The 19,517-nt window shown below is 37.9% G+C and overlaps 1 protein-coding gene across 1 annotated transcript in view; it reads right to left on the reverse strand.

The window, feature by feature from the left end:
* LOC148948995 (G protein alpha q subunit-like) overlaps window positions 1–19,517 on the reverse strand; it is a 72,598-nt gene that overhangs the window by 50,565 nt on the left and 2,516 nt on the right. The window contains exon 2 of the mRNA XM_089094167.1: window positions 1,909–2,093. Coding sequence (XP_088950293.1) covers window positions 1,909–2,093 — 185 coding nt within the window. The remainder of the gene's footprint in view (window positions 1–1,908; window positions 2,094–19,517) is intronic.

Here is a 19,517-nt window from a genome sequence, read left to right on the forward strand (position 1 = left end):
TTACACGAGCATCCCTTCTATAAGAACCAAATATACCCCCAGGGCAAAACTTACAATGCCTGCCCACGGGCCCAGAGGGTTTCTGTTGACATCGGAGTCTTATTATTTGATCTTTGAACAATTTTTAACGAAATTGCTACTAGAAAATTTGTATCGGATGGGTTTGGGGAAAAAGTGCTTAGGGCTACTAGTTGCCTTCTTATCTGTTTCGACACTTAAAAAGTGAACTTTTAATTTTCAATCAAATGCCCTCTCTGAATGTTATACGAGCATCCCTTGAAGAAGAACCATATATTTCCCCAGGGCATAACTTACAACGCTTGCCACTGGGCCCTGAGGTGATGTATCGGCCCCGGAGTTTTTATTATCTGATGTTTGAACTATTTTTAACAAAATGGTTATCTCAAAATTTTTATCGGATGGGTTTGGGGGAAAAGGCGTGGGATGGGGGCTAGTTGCCCTCTGATCTCTTTTGATTCTTAAAAAGTGAACTAGAACTTTCAATTTCCAATAAAATGAGCCCTCTTTGAAGTTTATGCGAGCATCCCTTCTATAAGAACCATAAATACCCCCAGGGCATAAGTTACAACGCCTCCCCGCGGGCCCTTGGGGGTTGTGTCGACCTCAGCGTTTTAATTATATGATCTTCGAACTATTTTTACAAAAATAGCTATCTCAAAATTTTTATAGGATATATTGGGGAAAAAGGGCGTGGGGGAGCTATTTGCCATCCGATCAATTTCGACTCTTAAAAAAGGCACTAGAATTTCCGATTTCCAATCAAATGAGCCCCCTCTGAAGTTTATACGACGACCTCTTCCATATGAAGTGCCTCCGGGGGAATAAAAAAATAATAAAACATTGGAGCCGTAAGGCCTTTATTATAGGCAATGCTATAGCGTTGCCTCTGACATGATATTTTTCTTTGCTTCAAAGAAAACAAAAGGAACAGTTATTGTACAGTGTTGCACATTCACATATTTTGTTGCACATTCAGCAATCATGTCCGAGACCAGAGCAGGAGCATCATGTATGGGGAGGGGGCCCCACAATATTTTCAGCCAGACGGTAAAAAATTCAGTAATAAAATGGTGGTGCGAAAAATTGCTATTTTACTGGCTCATTTGTTTGTTGTTTTTTTAGGTAAAAGAACTGATCGAAATAAATGACGCAAACACAACGGAAGAAGATCAGTCTCAGTCGGTAAAATTTTTTTTTAGTAAATTTAATAGCAATATGACCCAAATCAGATAGTAAAAATGACCAGCCAATTATAAAATCCATTGGATCCCCCTCCTCCCAAACATTTTGGATAGGGGTGCTTTAATCGGAGAGTATATTCAAATAGAAAAAGAGAGGTTACTGATTTCTAATGTCAGAAGGTCTGTTCTATTTCAGCTGACCTCTTTTTGTAACATATTTTCTGACTGACGTCTGAACAAACAAACGTTCGCAACTTTGTTCAGAGAAAAACGCCTGAACAAATTTTGACGTCGCTTTTACCCATTTTGTATTTACCCGTTGTTGCCATGTCAGATCTTGACTCTGTAGAACGGACAGGAAACCTGGTTTGTTCTTTTGTGAGAAATTTCAAGCAAGTAAAAGGAAGGAAAAGTTTTGTTTAAACAAATGTCGATTTCCGGGATTTGCTCCGGTCGACTAAATATGAACATTTACTGACGAAAAGCGTTGCCTAATTTAATTAATCAGTGGCAACACTGTCCAAAATGTGATACTGCTCTAAAATATTTCAAATTCTAAAACAAACAAAAGAAAAATCTTAGAAAATTTTGGCTTTTGGATGGGTCTAGGGGTCAATTTTTTTTTTTTTTTTAATTAGATGTCCTTGGTACTTCAACAAAATTTATTGTCTTAGCTAATGCTACATCACTAATTCAAAAAACTTACAACGCTTGCATTTTCGCCATAATTAATTTTCAGAATATCCATTGCTCTAATCATAGATTGCATAGCCATGTAGATGTTCTGAAAAATCAGTTTAATAAAACTTCTTTTATCTTCATCAGAGTATCCAGAGCCGTTGATAATTCTCATTTGTTTGATAAAAGTGGATTTGCCAGACTCTCCAGTACCTAAAAGACAAGATACTCACTCACTGCAATTAAGGGTTCCCTGTGAAACATGTGATTTTGCGACAAGCCGTTTGCTCGTCAATTTTACGACACATGAGAATTACCTTTTATTAATAAGAAACCATGTTGAAAACAACTTTATTCACAACTGGCCTTTTTTTGGTATTTTTGTATCGTCTCTAAGTCTATTAAATATAAAAATAAGTTTCTTCAACTGAAAGTAAGGAGCAACATTAAAACTTAAAACGAACAGAAATTATTAAGTATATGAGGGAGGGGGGGATGCCTCTTCCTCAATGCCTTGCTTCTTACGGTAAAGTTTGAATTTTATTCCAATTATTAAAGAATGACTCCTGAAACACAAGGGCTGTTTAATTAGAATGAAAAGCTTTTTTAAAAGTTCTATAAAAAAAACTCTAGCGTACAGAACGAAGTATTGAGGAGGGGGACATCCCCTTCATATACGTAATAATTTCTGTTTTTTTTAAGTTTTAATGCTGCTCCTTACTTTCAGCTGAAAACTTTTAGATTTCTGATCGTGTTTTAAACAATGCCGGGAGTCCGGCTCCCCCTCCAAGGAAAATTCCCTTCCCCCAAAGAAAAATTCCTCCATAGAAAGAAACAAGAAACCCTCCCTCGCCAGAAAAATCCCCTGCCCCCGCCAGAAAAGTTTTTCTCCCCCACCAGAAAGATCCCCTTCCCCCACAAGAAAAATACCCTCCCCCAGAAATATGTCTGTATACTTCACAATAAACAATGCTATACGTAAACAATGGATGAAGTTCATAACTTGTAGGCTTTCCACTAAAGGTTGTGGGGGTCATCCTCAAAGACATATTTATTAGATCTTTTGACTATGCTGAGCAAAACAGCTATCCGAAAATTTTGATCAGGCTGCTTTGGGGGAAAAGTGACGTGGGAGGGGGGCTAGGTGCCCTCCAACATTTTTGATCACTTAAAAAGAGCACTAGCACTTTTAATTTCTTATCAAATGAGTCCTCTCCCGATCTTCTAGTATTAATGATTCAATACGATCACCCCTGGGGAAAACATAAAAAAATAAATAAATAAATAAACAAGCATCCTTCTGGCAAAAAAGCAAAATTCTAATTTTTGTATATAGGAGCTTGAAGCCTCTGCAGTAGGGTTTTCTGATATGCTGAACCTAGTCGTGTGATTTTCATTAATATCACTTGATGTTTTGGGGGTGATTCCCCCCTTTTTCAAAAAACTGGATAATTTTCTCAGGCTCGTAACTTTTGATGGATAACCTTAAACTTGATGAATTTTATATATTTTAAATAAGCATCACAATTTTTCGAGATAAATTGATATTCTAACGAAACCTTAATAGTGTAGCTAGGAACATTTATGAGATGAAGAGATTGTTTCCCAGTAATTTCAAATGTGACAGCGCAGGGATGTCAAAAACAAAAGGAACACGCAGAAATTACGTTTAGGGGTTAGTTGGACGAAAATGTTTTAGACATTTTAGGGAATTATTTCGGCGAAACAGTTAGAGGTTAGCCTACGTATGCGCGCGTACGTAGGCTAACCTAACCTAAGTTAACCTAACTTGATCTAGCCTAACCTAACCTAACCTGACAAAAATCATGAAAATGTAACTGTGTCAAGGTAAAGCACAACAAAACACATTTCAACGAAGGAAATCCACAATGAACTTTGAAAAATCAAGAGAATGTAACTGTGACAAAGTAAATCACGACAAAACACTACTGAAATATTCCAACTCTTGCATTTCAATGAAAGAAATTTAAAATGAACTTTGAAAATTGAAGAGAATGTAAGTGTGACAAGTTAAACCACGACCAAACACTACTGAAATAATCCAACTCTTGCATTTCAATGAAATAAATTCAAAATGAACTTTGAAAAATAAAGAAAATGTAACTGTGAGAAGGTAAACCACGACAAAACACTAGTGAAATATTCCAACTCTCACATTTCAACGAAAGAAATCCAAATGAGCTTTGAAAAATCAAGAGAATGTAACTGTGACATGGTAAACCATGACAAAACACTAGTGAAATATTTCAACTCTTGAATTTCAATGAAAGAAATTTAAGATGAACTTTGATTCTTTGGCAAGGTAAACCATGACAAAACACTACTGAAATATTCCAACTTTTGCATTTCAATGAAAGAAATTCAAGATGATCTTTGATTATTTGGCAAGGTAAACCATGACAAAACACTACTGAAATATTCCAACTCTTGCATTTCAACGAATGAAATTCAAAATGAACTTTGAAAATTCAAGAGAATATATCTGTGTCAAGGTAAACCATGACAAAACACTACTGAAATATTCCAACTCTTGCATTTCAAGGAAAGGAAATTCAAAATGAACTTTGAAAAATTAAGAGAATATAGACGGTGACAAGGTAGACCAAGACAAAACACTACTGAAATATTCCAACTCTTGCATTTAAACGAAAAAAATCCGAAATGAACTTTGAAAAAATAAGAGAATATAACAGTGACAAGTTATACCGCAACAAAACATTACTGAAGTATTCCAACTCATGCATTTCAGCGAAAGAAATCCAAAATGAACTATGAAAAATCAAGAGAATGTAACTGTGACAAGGTAAACTGCAACAAAACACTACTGAAATATTCCAACTCTTGCATTTCAACGAAAGAAATTCAAGATGAACTTTGAAAAATCAAGAGAATGTATCTGTGAAAAGGTAAACCATGACAAAACACTAGTGAAATATTCCAACTCTTGCATTTCAATGAAAGAAATTCAGAACAAACTTTGAAAAATCAAGAGAATGTAGCTGTGACAAGGTAAACCACAACAAAACACTACTGAAATAATCCAACTCTTGCATTTGAATGAAAGAAATCCAAAATAGACTTTGAAAAATCGAGAAAATGTAACAGTGACGATGTAAACCACAGCAAAACACTACTGAAATATTCTAGCTCTTGCATTTCAACGATAGAAATTCAAAATGAACCTTGAAAAATTAAGAGAATGTAACTGTGTTAAGGTAAACTATGACAAAACACTACTGAAATATTCCAACTCTTGCATTTCAATGAAAGAAATCCAAAATGAACTTTAAAAAATCAAGAGAATGTAACTGTGACATTGTAAACAACGACATAACACTACTGAAATAATCCAACTCTTGCATTTCAATGAAAGAAATTCAAAATGAACTTTGAAAAATCAAGATAATTTAACTGTGAGAAGGTAAACCACGAAAAAACACTACTGAAATATTCCAACTCTCGCTTTTCAACTAAAGAAATCCAAATGAGCTTTGAAAAATCAAGAGAATGTAACTGTGACATGGTAAACCACGACAAAACACTAATGGTGGGAGGGGGAGCCAAAAGTTGGGAGATGGGGTCCTTTTGTCTCAAAATGCGCAAATTAAAAAGTATTAAAAAAATGGGGAGGGGGCTCTTTGGGGACCCGGGAGGGCGTTGGGGGGTCGGGTGGGTCCTTGGGGGGCCGGGTGGTCCTTTGGGAGCCCGGGGGACCTTTGGGGCCGGGGGTTCCTTCGGGGTTGGGGTAGGGGGATCGGGGCCCTTTGGGGTTTGGGTATGGGGATCGGGGCCCTTTGGGGTTGGGGTAGAGGACCTCACAACACTGTTCAAATGGAACTTGTGTATTATAACGATCACAGAGTTTCACCCCCAAATCCTCTTCTAAAACATCTTCTAAAATCATCTTTTAAAATGTCTCTAACTGTTTCGCCAAAATAATTCCCTAAAATATCTAAAACATTTTCGCCCAACTAACCCCTAAACGTAATTTCTGCGTGTTCCTTTTGTTTTTGACATCCCTGCGCTGTCACATTTGAAATTACTGGGAAACATTCTCTTCATCTCATAAATGTTCCTAGCTACACTATTAAGGTTTCGTTAGAATATCAATTTATCTCTCCGACTTAAAGATCAGTGAAGCCATATTTAAAAATAGAATTTCTATCTCTTTAGAGTCCCGCATAATTCCAAGATAACAAGTGATGTAATTTCTAATTCCTGACACTAAAGATCAATGAAGCCCTATTTAAAAATAGAACATTAATTTTTCTCTCTGACCTAAAGAGCATTTATCCCTCAGACCTAAGATCAAAGAGGCCATACTTGTTTATTTATTCCCCTTTTCGTAAATCAATAATCCCCCTAGCGATTATGTAAATAAAGTTCTCAGAAATTCTCTCCCCTTTCGTGAATCAATAATTCCCCTCGATTATGTAAATCAATTTCATCGAAACCATGAAAATACATCAAAGTGAGAAAAATCCTGTTTTTTCATTCTCAGTGACAAAAACCATAGAAACATGCTTAAATTGCTGTTGACATCCATGAACAACAGCAAATAAATTGACAAACACACATAACCGTTAAAAAACATCCATAAAAGTGAGGAAAATCCTGTTTTTTCATTCTCACGGACAAAAACCATAAAACATCCATAAATTGAAGTTGACATCCATGAAAAACATCAAATAAATTGACCAACACACATAACCGTCCAAGAAATATCCATAAAAGTGAGAAAATTCCTGTTTTTCATTCTCACTCACAAAAACCATAAAACAGACATAAATTGATGTTGACATCCATGAAAAACATCAACTAAATTGACCAACACTAATACATCTCTCTCCATCGTCAATGCGCATGTGCAAACTTCACCCCCAGTGTCATTACACCTAGACAAACAACAACAGATCAATTGACCTTGACCTCATTAGACTCGATCGATAATCCTTGAATAAATTATGTTCGTACAGCGTTAGACTAAATTGTAGATGGCAGCACATGTGCTCGTACGGGGCTGGTACCCCCATTTCTACTATCAATCATAGGCAGCGCAATAGCGCTGCCTAAGTAAAGAGCGATGTTGAAAAAAGGTATTATTTTTTTTTTTCTCCCTACCCGGGCACTTCGTATCGAAGGAGTTGTCGTAGAAACTTCGAAAAGGGCTCATTCGATTAGAAATTGGAGCGGCTAGTTCCCTTTTTAATATTCGAAAGTGATTGGAGGGCAACTACCCCCCCCCCCCTCTACGCTTATCATTCCCCCAAACACATCAAATCAAAATTTTGAGATAGCCATTTTGTTCAGCGTATTTGATTTCCAGATAGGAAATATGTTTTTGAGGAAGACATTCCCCCAAAACCCTCGGGCAAGGGTTTTACGTTATGCCCTAAGGGCATATAAGAACTATGTTGGCACAATGTCTCATTTATTATTTTGTTTTCTTCAGAGCAGGGCACTTCGTATCGAAGAAGTTGTCGTAGAAACTTCGAAAAGGGCTCATACAATTGGAAATTGGAGTGGCTTGTGCAATTTTTAATAGACGAAAGTGATTGGAGGGCAACTAGTCCCCCCCCACGCCCATCTGTCCTCCAAACACATCCAATCAAAATTTTGAGATAACCATTTTGTTCAGCGTAGTTGATTTCCAGATACAAAATATGTTTTTGAGGAGGACACTCCCCCAAAACCCTCGGGGCAAGCGTTTTAAGTTATGCCCTGGGGTATGTAAGGTTTTTATAGAAGGCGTTGTCGTAGAAACTTCAAAAAAGGCTCATTCGATTGGAAATTCAAAGGGGTAGTGCCCGCTTTACAGTCGAAAGTGATTGGAGGGAAACTAGCCTCCCCCCCCCCCCACCCAAGCGCATCATTCCCTAAAACACATCCAATCAAAATTTTGAGATAGCCATTTTGTTCAGCGTAGTTGATTTCCAGATAGAAAATATAGTCTTGAGGAGGACACTCCCCCACAACCCTCTGGGCAAGGGCTGTAAGTTATGCCCTGGGGCAAATAATGTTTTTATAGAAGGCGATGTCGTAGAAACTGCAAAAAAAAATCATTCGATTGGAAATTCAAAGGGCTAGTGCCCTTTTTAATAGTCGAAAGGGATTGGAGGGCAACTGGCCCCCCCCCCCCCACCACGCCCATCATTCCCCCAAACACATCCAATCAAAATTTTGAGATAGCCATTTTGTTCAGCGTAGTTGATTTCCAGATAGAAAATATATTTTTGAGGAGGGCACTCTCCCACAACCACCCTCGGGGCAAGGGTTTTAAGTTATGCCCTGAGGGCATATAAAAACGATTTTGGCACAATGTATCATTTATTATTTTTTCCTTTAGAGCAGTGGAATTCGTATCGAAGAAATTGTCGTAGAAACTTCAAAAAGGGATCATTCAATTGGAAATTGGAGTGGCTTGTGCCCTTTTCAATAGTCGAAAATGATTGGAAGACAACTAACAGCCCTTCCACGCCCACCATTTCCTGAAACACATACAATCAAAATTTTGAGATAGCCATTTTGTTCAGCGTAGTTGATTTCCAGATAGAAAATTTATTTTTGAGGAGGACACTCCCCCACAACCCTCAGGGCAAGGGTTTTAAGTTATGCCCTGAGGGCATATAAGAACAATGCTGGCACAAAGTATCATTTATTATTTTTTTTCCTTTAGAGCAGGGGACTTCGTATCGAAGAAGTTGTTGTAGAAACTTCGAAAAGGGCTCATTCAATAGGAAATTGGAGTGGCTTGTGCCCTTTTTAATAGTCGAAAATGATTGGAAGACAACTAACAGCCCTTCCACGCCCACCATTTCCCGAAACACATACACTCAAAATTTTGAGATACCCATTTTGTTCAGCATAGTTGATTTCCAAATAGAAATTATGTTTTTGAGGAGAACACTCCCCCACAGCCTTCAGGCCAAGGATTGTAAGTTATGCCCTGGGGGAAATAAGGTTTTTTATAGAAGGCGTTGTCGTAGAAACATCCAAAAAGGCTCGTTCGATTGGAAATTCAAAGGGCTAGTGCCCTTTTTAACAGTCGAAAGTGATTGGAGGGCAACTAGCCCCCCCCCGCCCACCATTCCACAAAACACATCCAATCAAAACGTTGAGATAACCATTTTGTTCAGCGTAGTTGATTTCCGAACCGAAGCCTTTTTGAGGAGGACAATCCTCCACAACCCTCGGGGCAAGGGATTTAAGTTATGCCCTGGGGGCATATAAGGTTTTTATAGAAGGCGTTGTCGCAAAAACTTCAAAAAGGGCTCATTCAATTGGAAATTCAATGGGCTAGTGCTCTTTTTAATAGTCAAAAGTGATTGGAGGGCAACTAGCCCCCCCCCACCACACACGTCCATCATCCCCCAAACACATCCAATCAAAATTTTGAGATAACCATTTTGTTCAGCATAGTTGATTTCCAGATAGAAAGTATCTTTTTGAGGAGGGCACTCCCCCACAACCCTGAGGGCAAGGGTTGTAAGTTATGCCCTAGGGCGATATAAGATTTTTTAGAAGGCGTTGTCGTAGAAACTTCAAAAAGAGTTCATTCGTTTGGAAATTCAAAGGGCTAGTGCCCTTTTTAATAGTCGAAAGTGATTGGAGGGCAACTAGACCCCCCCCCCCCCTCCCTCCTGCCCATCATTCCCCCAAACACATCCAATCAAAATTGTGAGATAGCCATTTTGTTTAGCGTAGTTGATTTCCAGATAGAATATATGTTTTTAGGAGGACACTACCCCACAACCCTCGGGGCAAGGGTTTTAAGTTATGCCCTGAGGGTATATAAGAACGATGTTGGCACAGTATATCATTTACTATTTTTATTTTCCTTTAGAGCAGGGCACTTCGTATCGAAGGAGTTGTCGTAGAAACTTCGAAAAGGTCTCATTCAATTGGAAATTGGAGTGGCCTGTGCCCTTTTTAATAGTCGAAAGTGATTGGAAGGCAACTAACACCCCTTCCATGCCCACCCTTTCCCGAAAAATATCTAATCACAATTTTGAGATGGCCATTTTGTTCAGCGTAGTTGATTTCCAGATAGAAAATATGTTTTTGAGGAGGACACTCCCCCCCAACCCTCGGGGCAGGAGTTTTAAGTTATGCCCTGGGGGCATCTAAGGTTTTTATGGAAGGTGTTGTCGTAGAAACTTCAAAAAAGGCTCATTCAATAAGAAATTCAAAGGGGTAGTGACCTTCTCAATTGTCGAAAGTGATTGGGAGGCAACTAACCCACCTCTTACGCGAACCATTTCCCCAAAACAAATCCAATCAAAATTTAGAGATAGTCATTTTATTCAACGTAGTTTTAAGTTCTGTAAATTAGGTCTTTGATGATGACAACCCCCTCACAGCCCTCAGGACAAAGGTTGTAAGTTATACCCTGGGGGAATATAAAGTTTTTATAGAACGCGCTGTCGTAGAAACATCAAAAAGGGCTCATTTGATTAAAAACTGAAATGGCTACTGCCCTTTTTAATAGTCGAAAGTAATTGGAAGGCAACTAACACCCCTTCCACGCCTACCATTTCCCCAAACACATCCAATCAAAATTTTGAGATAGCCATTTTGTTCCACGCAGCTAAAGTTCAGGAAATTATACCTTTGAGCAGGACACTCCCCCCCTCCCCCACACGCTTCAGGGTAAGGGTTATAAGTTATGTCCTGGGTGCATAGTTTTTATTGAAATCTTTGTCTTAAAAACTAGGAAAAGGACTCTTTCGATTGGAAATTCAAAGGTCTAGTGCCCTTTTTAATAGTCGAAAGTGATTTGAGGGCAACTAGTCCCCCTCTCTCACCCACCTTTTCCCCAAAGACATCCAATAAAAATTTTTAGATAGGCATTTTCCTCAGTGTTGTGGTTTTCCAGATAGAAATTATTTTTTGAGGACTCCCCCACAGCCCTCAGGGCAAGGGTTGTAGGTTATTCCCTGGGGGCATAAAAAGTTTTTATAGAACGCGTCGTCGTAGAAACTTCAAAAAGGGCTCATTCGATTGGAAATTGAAATGGCTAGTGTCCTTTTTAATAGTCGAAAGTGATTGGAAGGCAACAAACACCCCTTCCACGGCCAGCATTCACCCAAACATATCCAATCAAAATTTTCAGATAGCCATTTTGTTCCTTGAGGTTTAAAGTTCAGGAAATCATACCTTTGAGCAGGACACTCCCCCCACAGTATTCAGGGCAAGGGTTATAAGTTATGTCCTGGGGGCATATAAGATTTTTATTGAAATCTTTGTCGTAGAAACTTGAAAAAGGGCTCTGGGGGCCGAGCCCTTTTTCAAGTTATGCCCTGGGGGCATATAAGCTTTCTATAGAAGGCGTTGTCGTAGAAACTTCAAAAAAGGCTCATTCAATTAGAAATTCAAAGGGCTAGTGCCTTTTTTAATAGTCGAAAGTGATTGAAGGGCAACTGGCCCCCCCCCACGCCCATCATTCCCCCAAACACATCCAATCTAAGTTTTGAAATAGCCATTGTGTTCATCGTAGTTGATTTCCAGATAGAAAATATGTTTTTGAGGAGCAAACTCCCCCAAAACCCTCGGGGCAAGGGTTGTAAGTTATGCCCTGGGGGCATATAAGGTTTTTATAGAAGGCGTTGTCGTAGAAACTTCAAAAAAGGCTCATTCGATTGGTAGTTCAAAGGGCTAGTGCCCTTTTTAATAATTGAAAGGGATTGGAGGGCAACTAGCCCCCCCCCCCCGCCCATCATTCCCCCAAACACATCCAATCAAAATTTCTAGAGAGCCATTTTGTTTAGCGTAGTTACTTTCCAGATAAAAATTATGTTTTTGAGGAGGACACTCCCCCACATCCCTCGGGGCAAGGGTTTTAAGTTATGCCCTTAGGGCATATAAGAACGATGTTGGCACAATGTATCATTTACTATTTTTTTCCATTAGAGCAGGGCACTTCGTAGCGAAGAAGTTGTCGTAGAAACTTCGAAAAGGGCACATTCAATTGGAAAATGGAGTGGCTTTTGTCCTTTTTAATATTCGAAAATTATTTGAAGGCAACAAACACCCCTTCTACGCCCACCATTTACCGAAACACATCCAATCAAAATTTTGAGATAGCCATTTTGTTCAGCCTAGTTGATTCCAAATAGAAATTATGCTTTTAAGGAGAACACTCCCCCACAGCCTTCAGGGTTTTAAGTTATGCCCTGGGGACATATAAGGTTTTTATAGAAGGCGTTATCGTAGAAACTTCAAAAAAGGCTCATTCGATTGCAAACTCAAAGGACTAATGGCCTTTTTAATTTTTGAAGGTGATTGGAGGGTAACTAGCCCCCCCCCCTACGCATATCATTCCCCCAAACACATCCAATCAAAATTTTGAGATAGCCATTTTGTTCAGCGTAGTTGATTTCCTGATAGAAAATATGTTTTTGAGGAGAACACTCCCCCACAAACCTCGGGGCAAGGGTTTTAAGTTATACCTTGAGGGCATATAAGAACGATGTTGGCACAATGTATCATTAATTATTTTTAGCTTTAGAGCAAGGCACTTCGTATCGAAGAAGTTGTCGCAGAAACTTCGAAAAGGGATCATTCAATTGGAAATTGGAGTGGCTTATGCCCTTTTTATTAGTCGAAAGTGATTGGAAGGCAAATAACACCCCCCCCCCACGCCCACCATTTCCCGAGACACATCTAATCAAAATTTTGAGATAGCCATTTTGTTTAGCATAGTTTACTTCAAGATAGAAATTATTTTTTTTAGGAGGACACTCCCCCAACAGTCTTCAGGGCAATGGTTGTAAGTTATGCTCTGGGGGCATATAAGGTTTTTATAGAAGGCGTTGTCGTAGAAACTTCAAAAAAGGCTCATTCCATTGGAAATTCAAAGGGCTAGTGCCCTTTTTAATAGTAGAAAGTGATTGGAGGGCAACTAACCCCACTCTCGCGCCCAAATTTTCCCCAAACACATCCAATCAAAATTTTGAGATTTTATTTTATTCAACGTAGTTTTAAGTTCTGTAAATTAGGTCGTTGAGGATGACAACCCCCTCACCGCCCTCAGGACAAGAGTTGTAAGCTATGCCCTGGGGGAAAGTTTTTATAGGACGTGTTGTCCTAGAAACTTCAAAAAAGGCTCATTCGATTAGAGATTGTAATGGCTATTGCCCTTTTAAATAATCGAAAGTAATTGGAAGGCAACTAACACCCCTTCCACGCCTACCATTTCCCCAAACACATCCAATCAAAATTTTGAGATAGCCATTTTGTTCCACGCAGTTAAAGTTCATGAAATTATACCTTTGAGCAGGACACTCCCCCCACAGTCTTCACGGCAAGGGTTATAAGTTATGCCCTGGGGGCATATAAGTTTTATTGAAATCTTTGTCGTAGAAACTTGAAAAAGGGCTCATTCGATTTGAAATTCAAAGGTCTAGTGCCCTTTTTAAAAGTCAAAAGTGATTTGAGGGCAACTAGCCCCCTCTCTCACCCACTTTTTCCCCAAACACATCCAATCAAAATTTTTAGATAGCCATTTTTGTTCAGTGTTGTGGATTTCCAGATAGAAATCATGTTTTTGAGGAGGCCCTTTTTAATAGTGCCCACCATTTCCCCAAACATATCCAATCAAACTTTTGCGATAGCCATTTTGTTCCACGCAGTTTAAAGTTCAGGAAATTATACCTTTGATCAGGAAACTCCCCCCACAGTCTTCAGGGCAAAGGCAATAATGTATCCCCTGGAGGCATGTAAGGTTTTTATTGGAATCTTTGTCGTAGAAACTTGACAAAGGGATCATTCGATTGGAAATTCTAAGGGCTAGTGCCCTTTTTAATAGTCGAAAGTGATTTGATGGCAAATAACCCCCCCTCTCACGCTCACCTTTTCCCAAAACATATCCAATCAAAATTTTCAAATAGCCATTTTATTCAACGTAGTTGAAAGTTTTGGAAATTAGGTCTTTAAGATGACAACCCATCCCCCCATAACTGTCAGGGCAAGGGTTGTAAGTTATGCCCTGGGAGCATATGAGGTTCTTATAGAAAGCGATGTTGTAAAAATATTAAAAAGGACTCGTTCAATTGAAAATTGAAAGGGCTAGTGACCTTTTAATAGTCGAAAGTGATTGAGGGGCATCTAACCCCCCTCTCACGCCCACCATTTCCCCAAACACATCCAATCAAAATTCTGAGATATCTATTTTGTTCAACGTAGTCGAAAGTTCTGGAAATTAGGTCTTTTAGGATGATAGCCCCATCAGAGCCTTCAGTACAAGGGTTGTAAGTTTTTCCCTGGGGGGATATAAGGTTTATATAGAAATTGTTGTAGAAATTTCAAAAGGGGCTCATTTGATTGGAAATTGAAATTGCCTTTTAATAGTCGAAAGTGAATGGAGAGTAATTAACCCCCCTTTCACGCCCACCATTTTGCCAAACATATTCAATCAAAGTTTAGAGATAGTCATTTTGTTCAACGTAGTTGAAAGTTCTGGAAATTAGGTCTTTTAGGATGATAACCCCATCAGAGCCCTCAGTACAAGGGTTGTAAGTTATGCCTTGGGGGCAAATAAGGTTTATATAGAAATTGTTGTAGAAATTTCAAAAGGGGCTCATTTGATTGGAAATTGAAATTGCCTTTTAATAGTCGAAAGTGAATGGAGAGTAATTAACCCCCTTTCACGCCCACCATTTTGCCAAACACATCCAATCAAAATTTTGAGATATCTATTTTGTTCAACGTAGTCGAAAGTTCTGGAAATTAGGTCTTTTAGGATGATAGCCCCATCAGAGCCCTCAGTACAAGTGTTGTAAGTTATGCCTTGGGGGCAAATAAGGTTTATATAGAAATTGTTGTAGAAATTTCAAAAGGGGCTCATTTGATTTGAAATTGAAATTGCCTTTTAATAGTCGAAAGTGAATGGAGAGTAATTAACCCCCCTTTCACGCCCACCATTTTGCCAAACACATCCAATCAAAATTTTGAGATATATATTTTGTTCAACATAGTTGAAAGTTCTGGAAATTAGGTCTTTTAGGATGATAGCCCCATCAGAGCCCTCAGTGCAAGGGTTGTAAGTTATGCCTTGGGGGCAAATAAGGTTTATATAGAAATTGTTGTAGAAATATCAAAAGGGGATCATTTGATTGGAAATTGAAATTGCCTTTTAATCGTCGAAAGTGAATGGAGAGTAATTAACCCCCCTCTCACGCCCACCACTTTGCCAAACACATCCTATCAAACTTTTGTGGTATCTATTTTGTTCAACGTAGTCGAAAGTTTTGGAAATTAGGTCTTTTAGGTTGATAACCCCATCAGAGCCCTCAGTGCAAGGGTTGTAAGCTATGCCTAGGGGACAAATAAGGTTTATATAGAAATTGTTGTAGAAATTTCAAAAGGGGCTCATTTGATTGGAAATTGAAATTGCCTTTTAATAGTCGAAAGTGAATGGAGAGTAATTGACCCCCCTTTCACGCCCACCATTTTGCCAAACAAATCCAATCAAAATTTTAAGATATATATTTTGTTCAACGTAGTCGAAAGTTCTGGAAATTAGGTCTTTTAGGATGATAGCCCCATCAGAGCCCTCAGTACAAGGGTTGTAAGTTATGCCTTGGGGGCAAATAAGGTTTATATAGAAATTGTTGTAGAAATTTCAAAAGGGGCTCATTTGATTGGAAATGGAAATTGCCCTTTTTAATAGTCGAAAGTGAATGGAGAGTAATTAACCCCCCTATCACGCCCACCATTTTGCCAAACATATACAATCAAAGTTTAGAGATAGTCATTTTGTTCAACGTCGTTGAAAGTTCTGGTAATTATGTATTTAATGATGTCAAACCCCCCAGAGTTCCCAGGGGAAAGGTTTTAAGTTATACCCTGGGGGCATATAAGGTTTTTAATGATAGAGTTGTCGTAAAAACTTCCAAAGGGGCTCATTCAATTGGAAATTGAGAGGGCTAGTGCCCTTTATAATAGTTGAAAGTGATTGGAGGGTAATTAACCCCCCTCTCACGCCCATCATTCCCCCAAACACATCCAATCAACATTTTCAGATAGCCATTTTATTCAACGTAGTAGAAAGTTCTGGAAATTAGGTCTTTGAAAATGACAGCCCCAGCCCTCAGGGCTAGGGTTGTAAGTTACCCCCTGGGGGCATATAAGGTTTTTAATGATAGAGTTGTCGTAAAAACTTCAAAGGGGGCTCATTCTATTGGACATTGAAAGGGCTAGTGCCCTTTTTAATAGTTGAAAGTGATTGGAGAAAGACTAGCGCCCCTCTCACGCCCACCATTTTCCCAGACACATCCAATCAAAATTTTGAGATAGCCATTTTGTGTAACGTAGTTGAAAGGTCTTAGAGGATGACAACCACCCTCACAGCCCTTAGGGTAAGGGTTGTAATTCATACCCTGGGGCATATAAGGTGTTTATAGGAAGTTTTGACGTAGAAACTCAAAAAGAGCTCATTCGATTGGAAATCGCAAGGCCTAGTGCCCTTTTTAATAGTCGAAAGTGATTGGAAGGCTTGACATTTTTATAGTTAAGATTGATGAAGGTGTAATGTATCATTTTTTGTTTAGTCTAGGGCATTTCGCGTCTTAGGACTTGTTGTAGGAACTTCGAAAAAGGCTCATTCACTCGAAAGTATAAAGGGCTGATGCCCATTTTAATAGTCGAAAGGGATTGGAGGGAAACCAAACCCCCTCCCACGCCCACACTCCCATTTGACTTTGTGTTTAAAAACTAAATGTTGCCATAAGATTAAATCAAAATTCACTGAGTTAATGCTAATTCCCAATGAGGAATCTCAGTAGTATCCCAAGAACGACAGAGGGTAATATGTTCAAACTTTCGGGGCTGTTTCTGCTCTTAAAATTTTACCAAATTAAAATACCGAAAATGTATCCAAGCTATCAAAGAAAGTAAATAGATTTTTTTGCGAATGCTATCAAGTTTTCCATTTCAGGTCAACTAGAGGAGGTATGAAGCTAAATTAAACACTACTATTTGTGTCCAGATTTTTAAGAGGCTGTATGTTGTTAAAAATTGCTGAAAATTTTTCTCCAGCATACAAATAGCAGGCCAAACTAAAAATTCTTAAAAAAAACGAAAAGATTGAAAGTATTATTTTCTTTTTCTCTGAAAAGACTATGTCAATATAAAACAAACAGAAACTAATTAAAAAGATTTTTTCCACAAAATAAGTTTTTCAAAGAAAAGTAAAGAACTCCATTAAACAAAAAATTAGCAAAAATAAAATAAGAACATCCACCAAGAGTGAAAGTACCACAAATCAGCATCGATGAATAAATAAAGCCTAAAATGACAGAAACTGCAATAAATAACCGATTTAAACTCAAAACAAGCAAAAATTAACATGAATCTCAAAACCCGTATACCTTCCCAAGGTCAGAACATAAATTGCATTTTAGTGAAAAACAGAAATTATATGTTTTTACTTTTATAACTTTAATAAATCAAATAATATTAACATTTTGATAACTAAATATCATTATAATGTATATTAAACTGACAATGCACATTCATTTGTATTCTTTTCAGTAAAGTGCAAATTATGTTCTGGCCTTGAAAGGCATAGGGGTTTTAACCCCTATTCATGTTAATTTCTGCTCGTTTTGAGTTTGACTCGGTTATTTACTGTAATTTCTGTCCGTTTTGGGTTTCTTTTATTTATCGATGCTGATTTGTGATAGTTTCACGCTTGGTAGATTATTTGATTTTATTTTGCTCATTTTTTGTTTAATGGTGTTCTTTACTTTTCTTTGAAAAACTTATTTTGTGGAAATTTTTTTTAATGAATTGTTATCAAGACTCTGTTTCTTAGAGTTTCGGTTGCTATTGAGCGGCCTCGCTCCATACTTACAGTTCGTATCCATGAACTGTTTGATAAAATTGAGGGATTAATGCCTTTCTCAAGTTTTGATGATATTGTGACTTACAACCCAACACAAATAATTTAGGACTGTTTGTTAGATAATTAATATTATGTCTGTTTAGGTGATGGTTAGGTGATCATTTTGAAAATGGCACTGTCCAAGATGAGAAAATTTTCTTTCAGCTCAGCTTTTCTATGTTTACTTGCTAAAGTTTTACGTATCATGGAATAAAGTCATAATACCCGAAAATTCTTCAGTTAGCCTTTAACGTTAAAAAAAAGAAAAAAGACCTATTTCAATTCTATGTTGTTTTGGAGCTATGGTCTTCCAAACTCGATTAGCCACATAAAATCAAATTGCGCAGTAAAAAAAAAAAGTTTTTTCAACTGAAAGTAATGAACAACATTAAAACGTAAAACGAACAGAAATTATTCTGTATATAAGGGGGCTGGCCCTTTCTCAACCCATGTTCTTTACGCTAACGATTCGTTGTTCGTTTGCGTTGTTGTACAGTTTTTAAACGTATTAGGATTAGCAAATATTTTTCAAATACCTAAGATTTATTTTACCTGTGATGTAACCAATCCTACAGCTGTAGGCCTAAAGCTGTAGCTTGCACCGAATTAGCAACGGATTCCGATATCATTGATTCCATTAGTAGTTTCAAATATTTCCATTCACCGAGCCATAATTTTGAAATATTACTTAGCTTTTTTTAGAGAATGATTTAAAATTTGTCCATATAGGAAAACTATCCTATTTTCTTACGTCTGAGACATATTTTAAACATGTTTTTCAGTCTAAACTGAAGTGCAAAGCTGTTTTTCAAAAAAAAAGAGGAATCTTTTCTTGTTATGTTGGAACGTTAAAGACTTCATAAAAGTAGTATACCAAATACTTTTACCAGGGGCGTAGCTAGGAGGTAAGGTGGTAAAGTCGTCCCTGGGTACAGTATGTCCTAGGACGCATAAACACTTTTTTTCGTTTCTAATCCCTATTTTACCCTGTTACCTTTTACCCCGAGTCCCTAGAGGTTAGTCAATGCACCTCCTGTTGTAATGAAATCCGTTTTCGTTTGGCCAGTTATATGGCTTCCAAAGTGGCATTTTTGGTATTATTTCGACACTTTATGGGGTCTGTGACATTTTTCAGACTTCAGGGATAAATTTTGTCTCTTTATCCCAAAATGAAACTAATCATGGAACAAGTTGAGCTTTTCAATATATGTACACGACTTACTGGACATACACCCTTGTACAAATACGTCACTACCCTCTATTGTGCTTGCTATGGTTAGCCTTCACGTCTTGCCTATAAGGGCTCTTAGACCCTCATAAGTACATTCATAAATCCTGCTATTAGTACCATCATTAGTAGCTCATTAACATGTACCGTGTTATCCTGGACTGTGTACTCTACGCATTTATTCACGTACCTTGGAATGAATTGTTGGACTGTAAATCGATATTAAGAACTTAAAAATATTATTCGTGTTTGTTTATTAAGATAAATTATTAAAATTTCTTACCTGAAAATGTTTATAGTTTGATATCGTATGCATTTTCGCAGCTTTGAAATCACATTATTTCGGTGAACGTGGTCAGTTTAAAATGATAAAGACCTAATTTCCAGAACTCTCAACTACGTTGAAGAAAATTGCTATCTCACAATTTTGATTGGATGTGTTTGAGGAAAATGTTGGGCGTGAGAAGGGGGGTTAGTTGCCCTCCAATCACTTCCGACTATTAAA

The sequence above is a fragment of the Artemia sp. Qi Xiang Cuo genome, chromosome 9 (genome assembly GCF_049724085.1).
Source record: "Artemia sp. Qi Xiang Cuo chromosome 9, ASM4972408v1, whole genome shotgun sequence".
In the NCBI taxonomy this organism is placed as follows: domain Eukaryota; kingdom Metazoa; phylum Arthropoda; class Branchiopoda; order Anostraca; family Artemiidae; genus Artemia; species Artemia sp. Qi Xiang Cuo.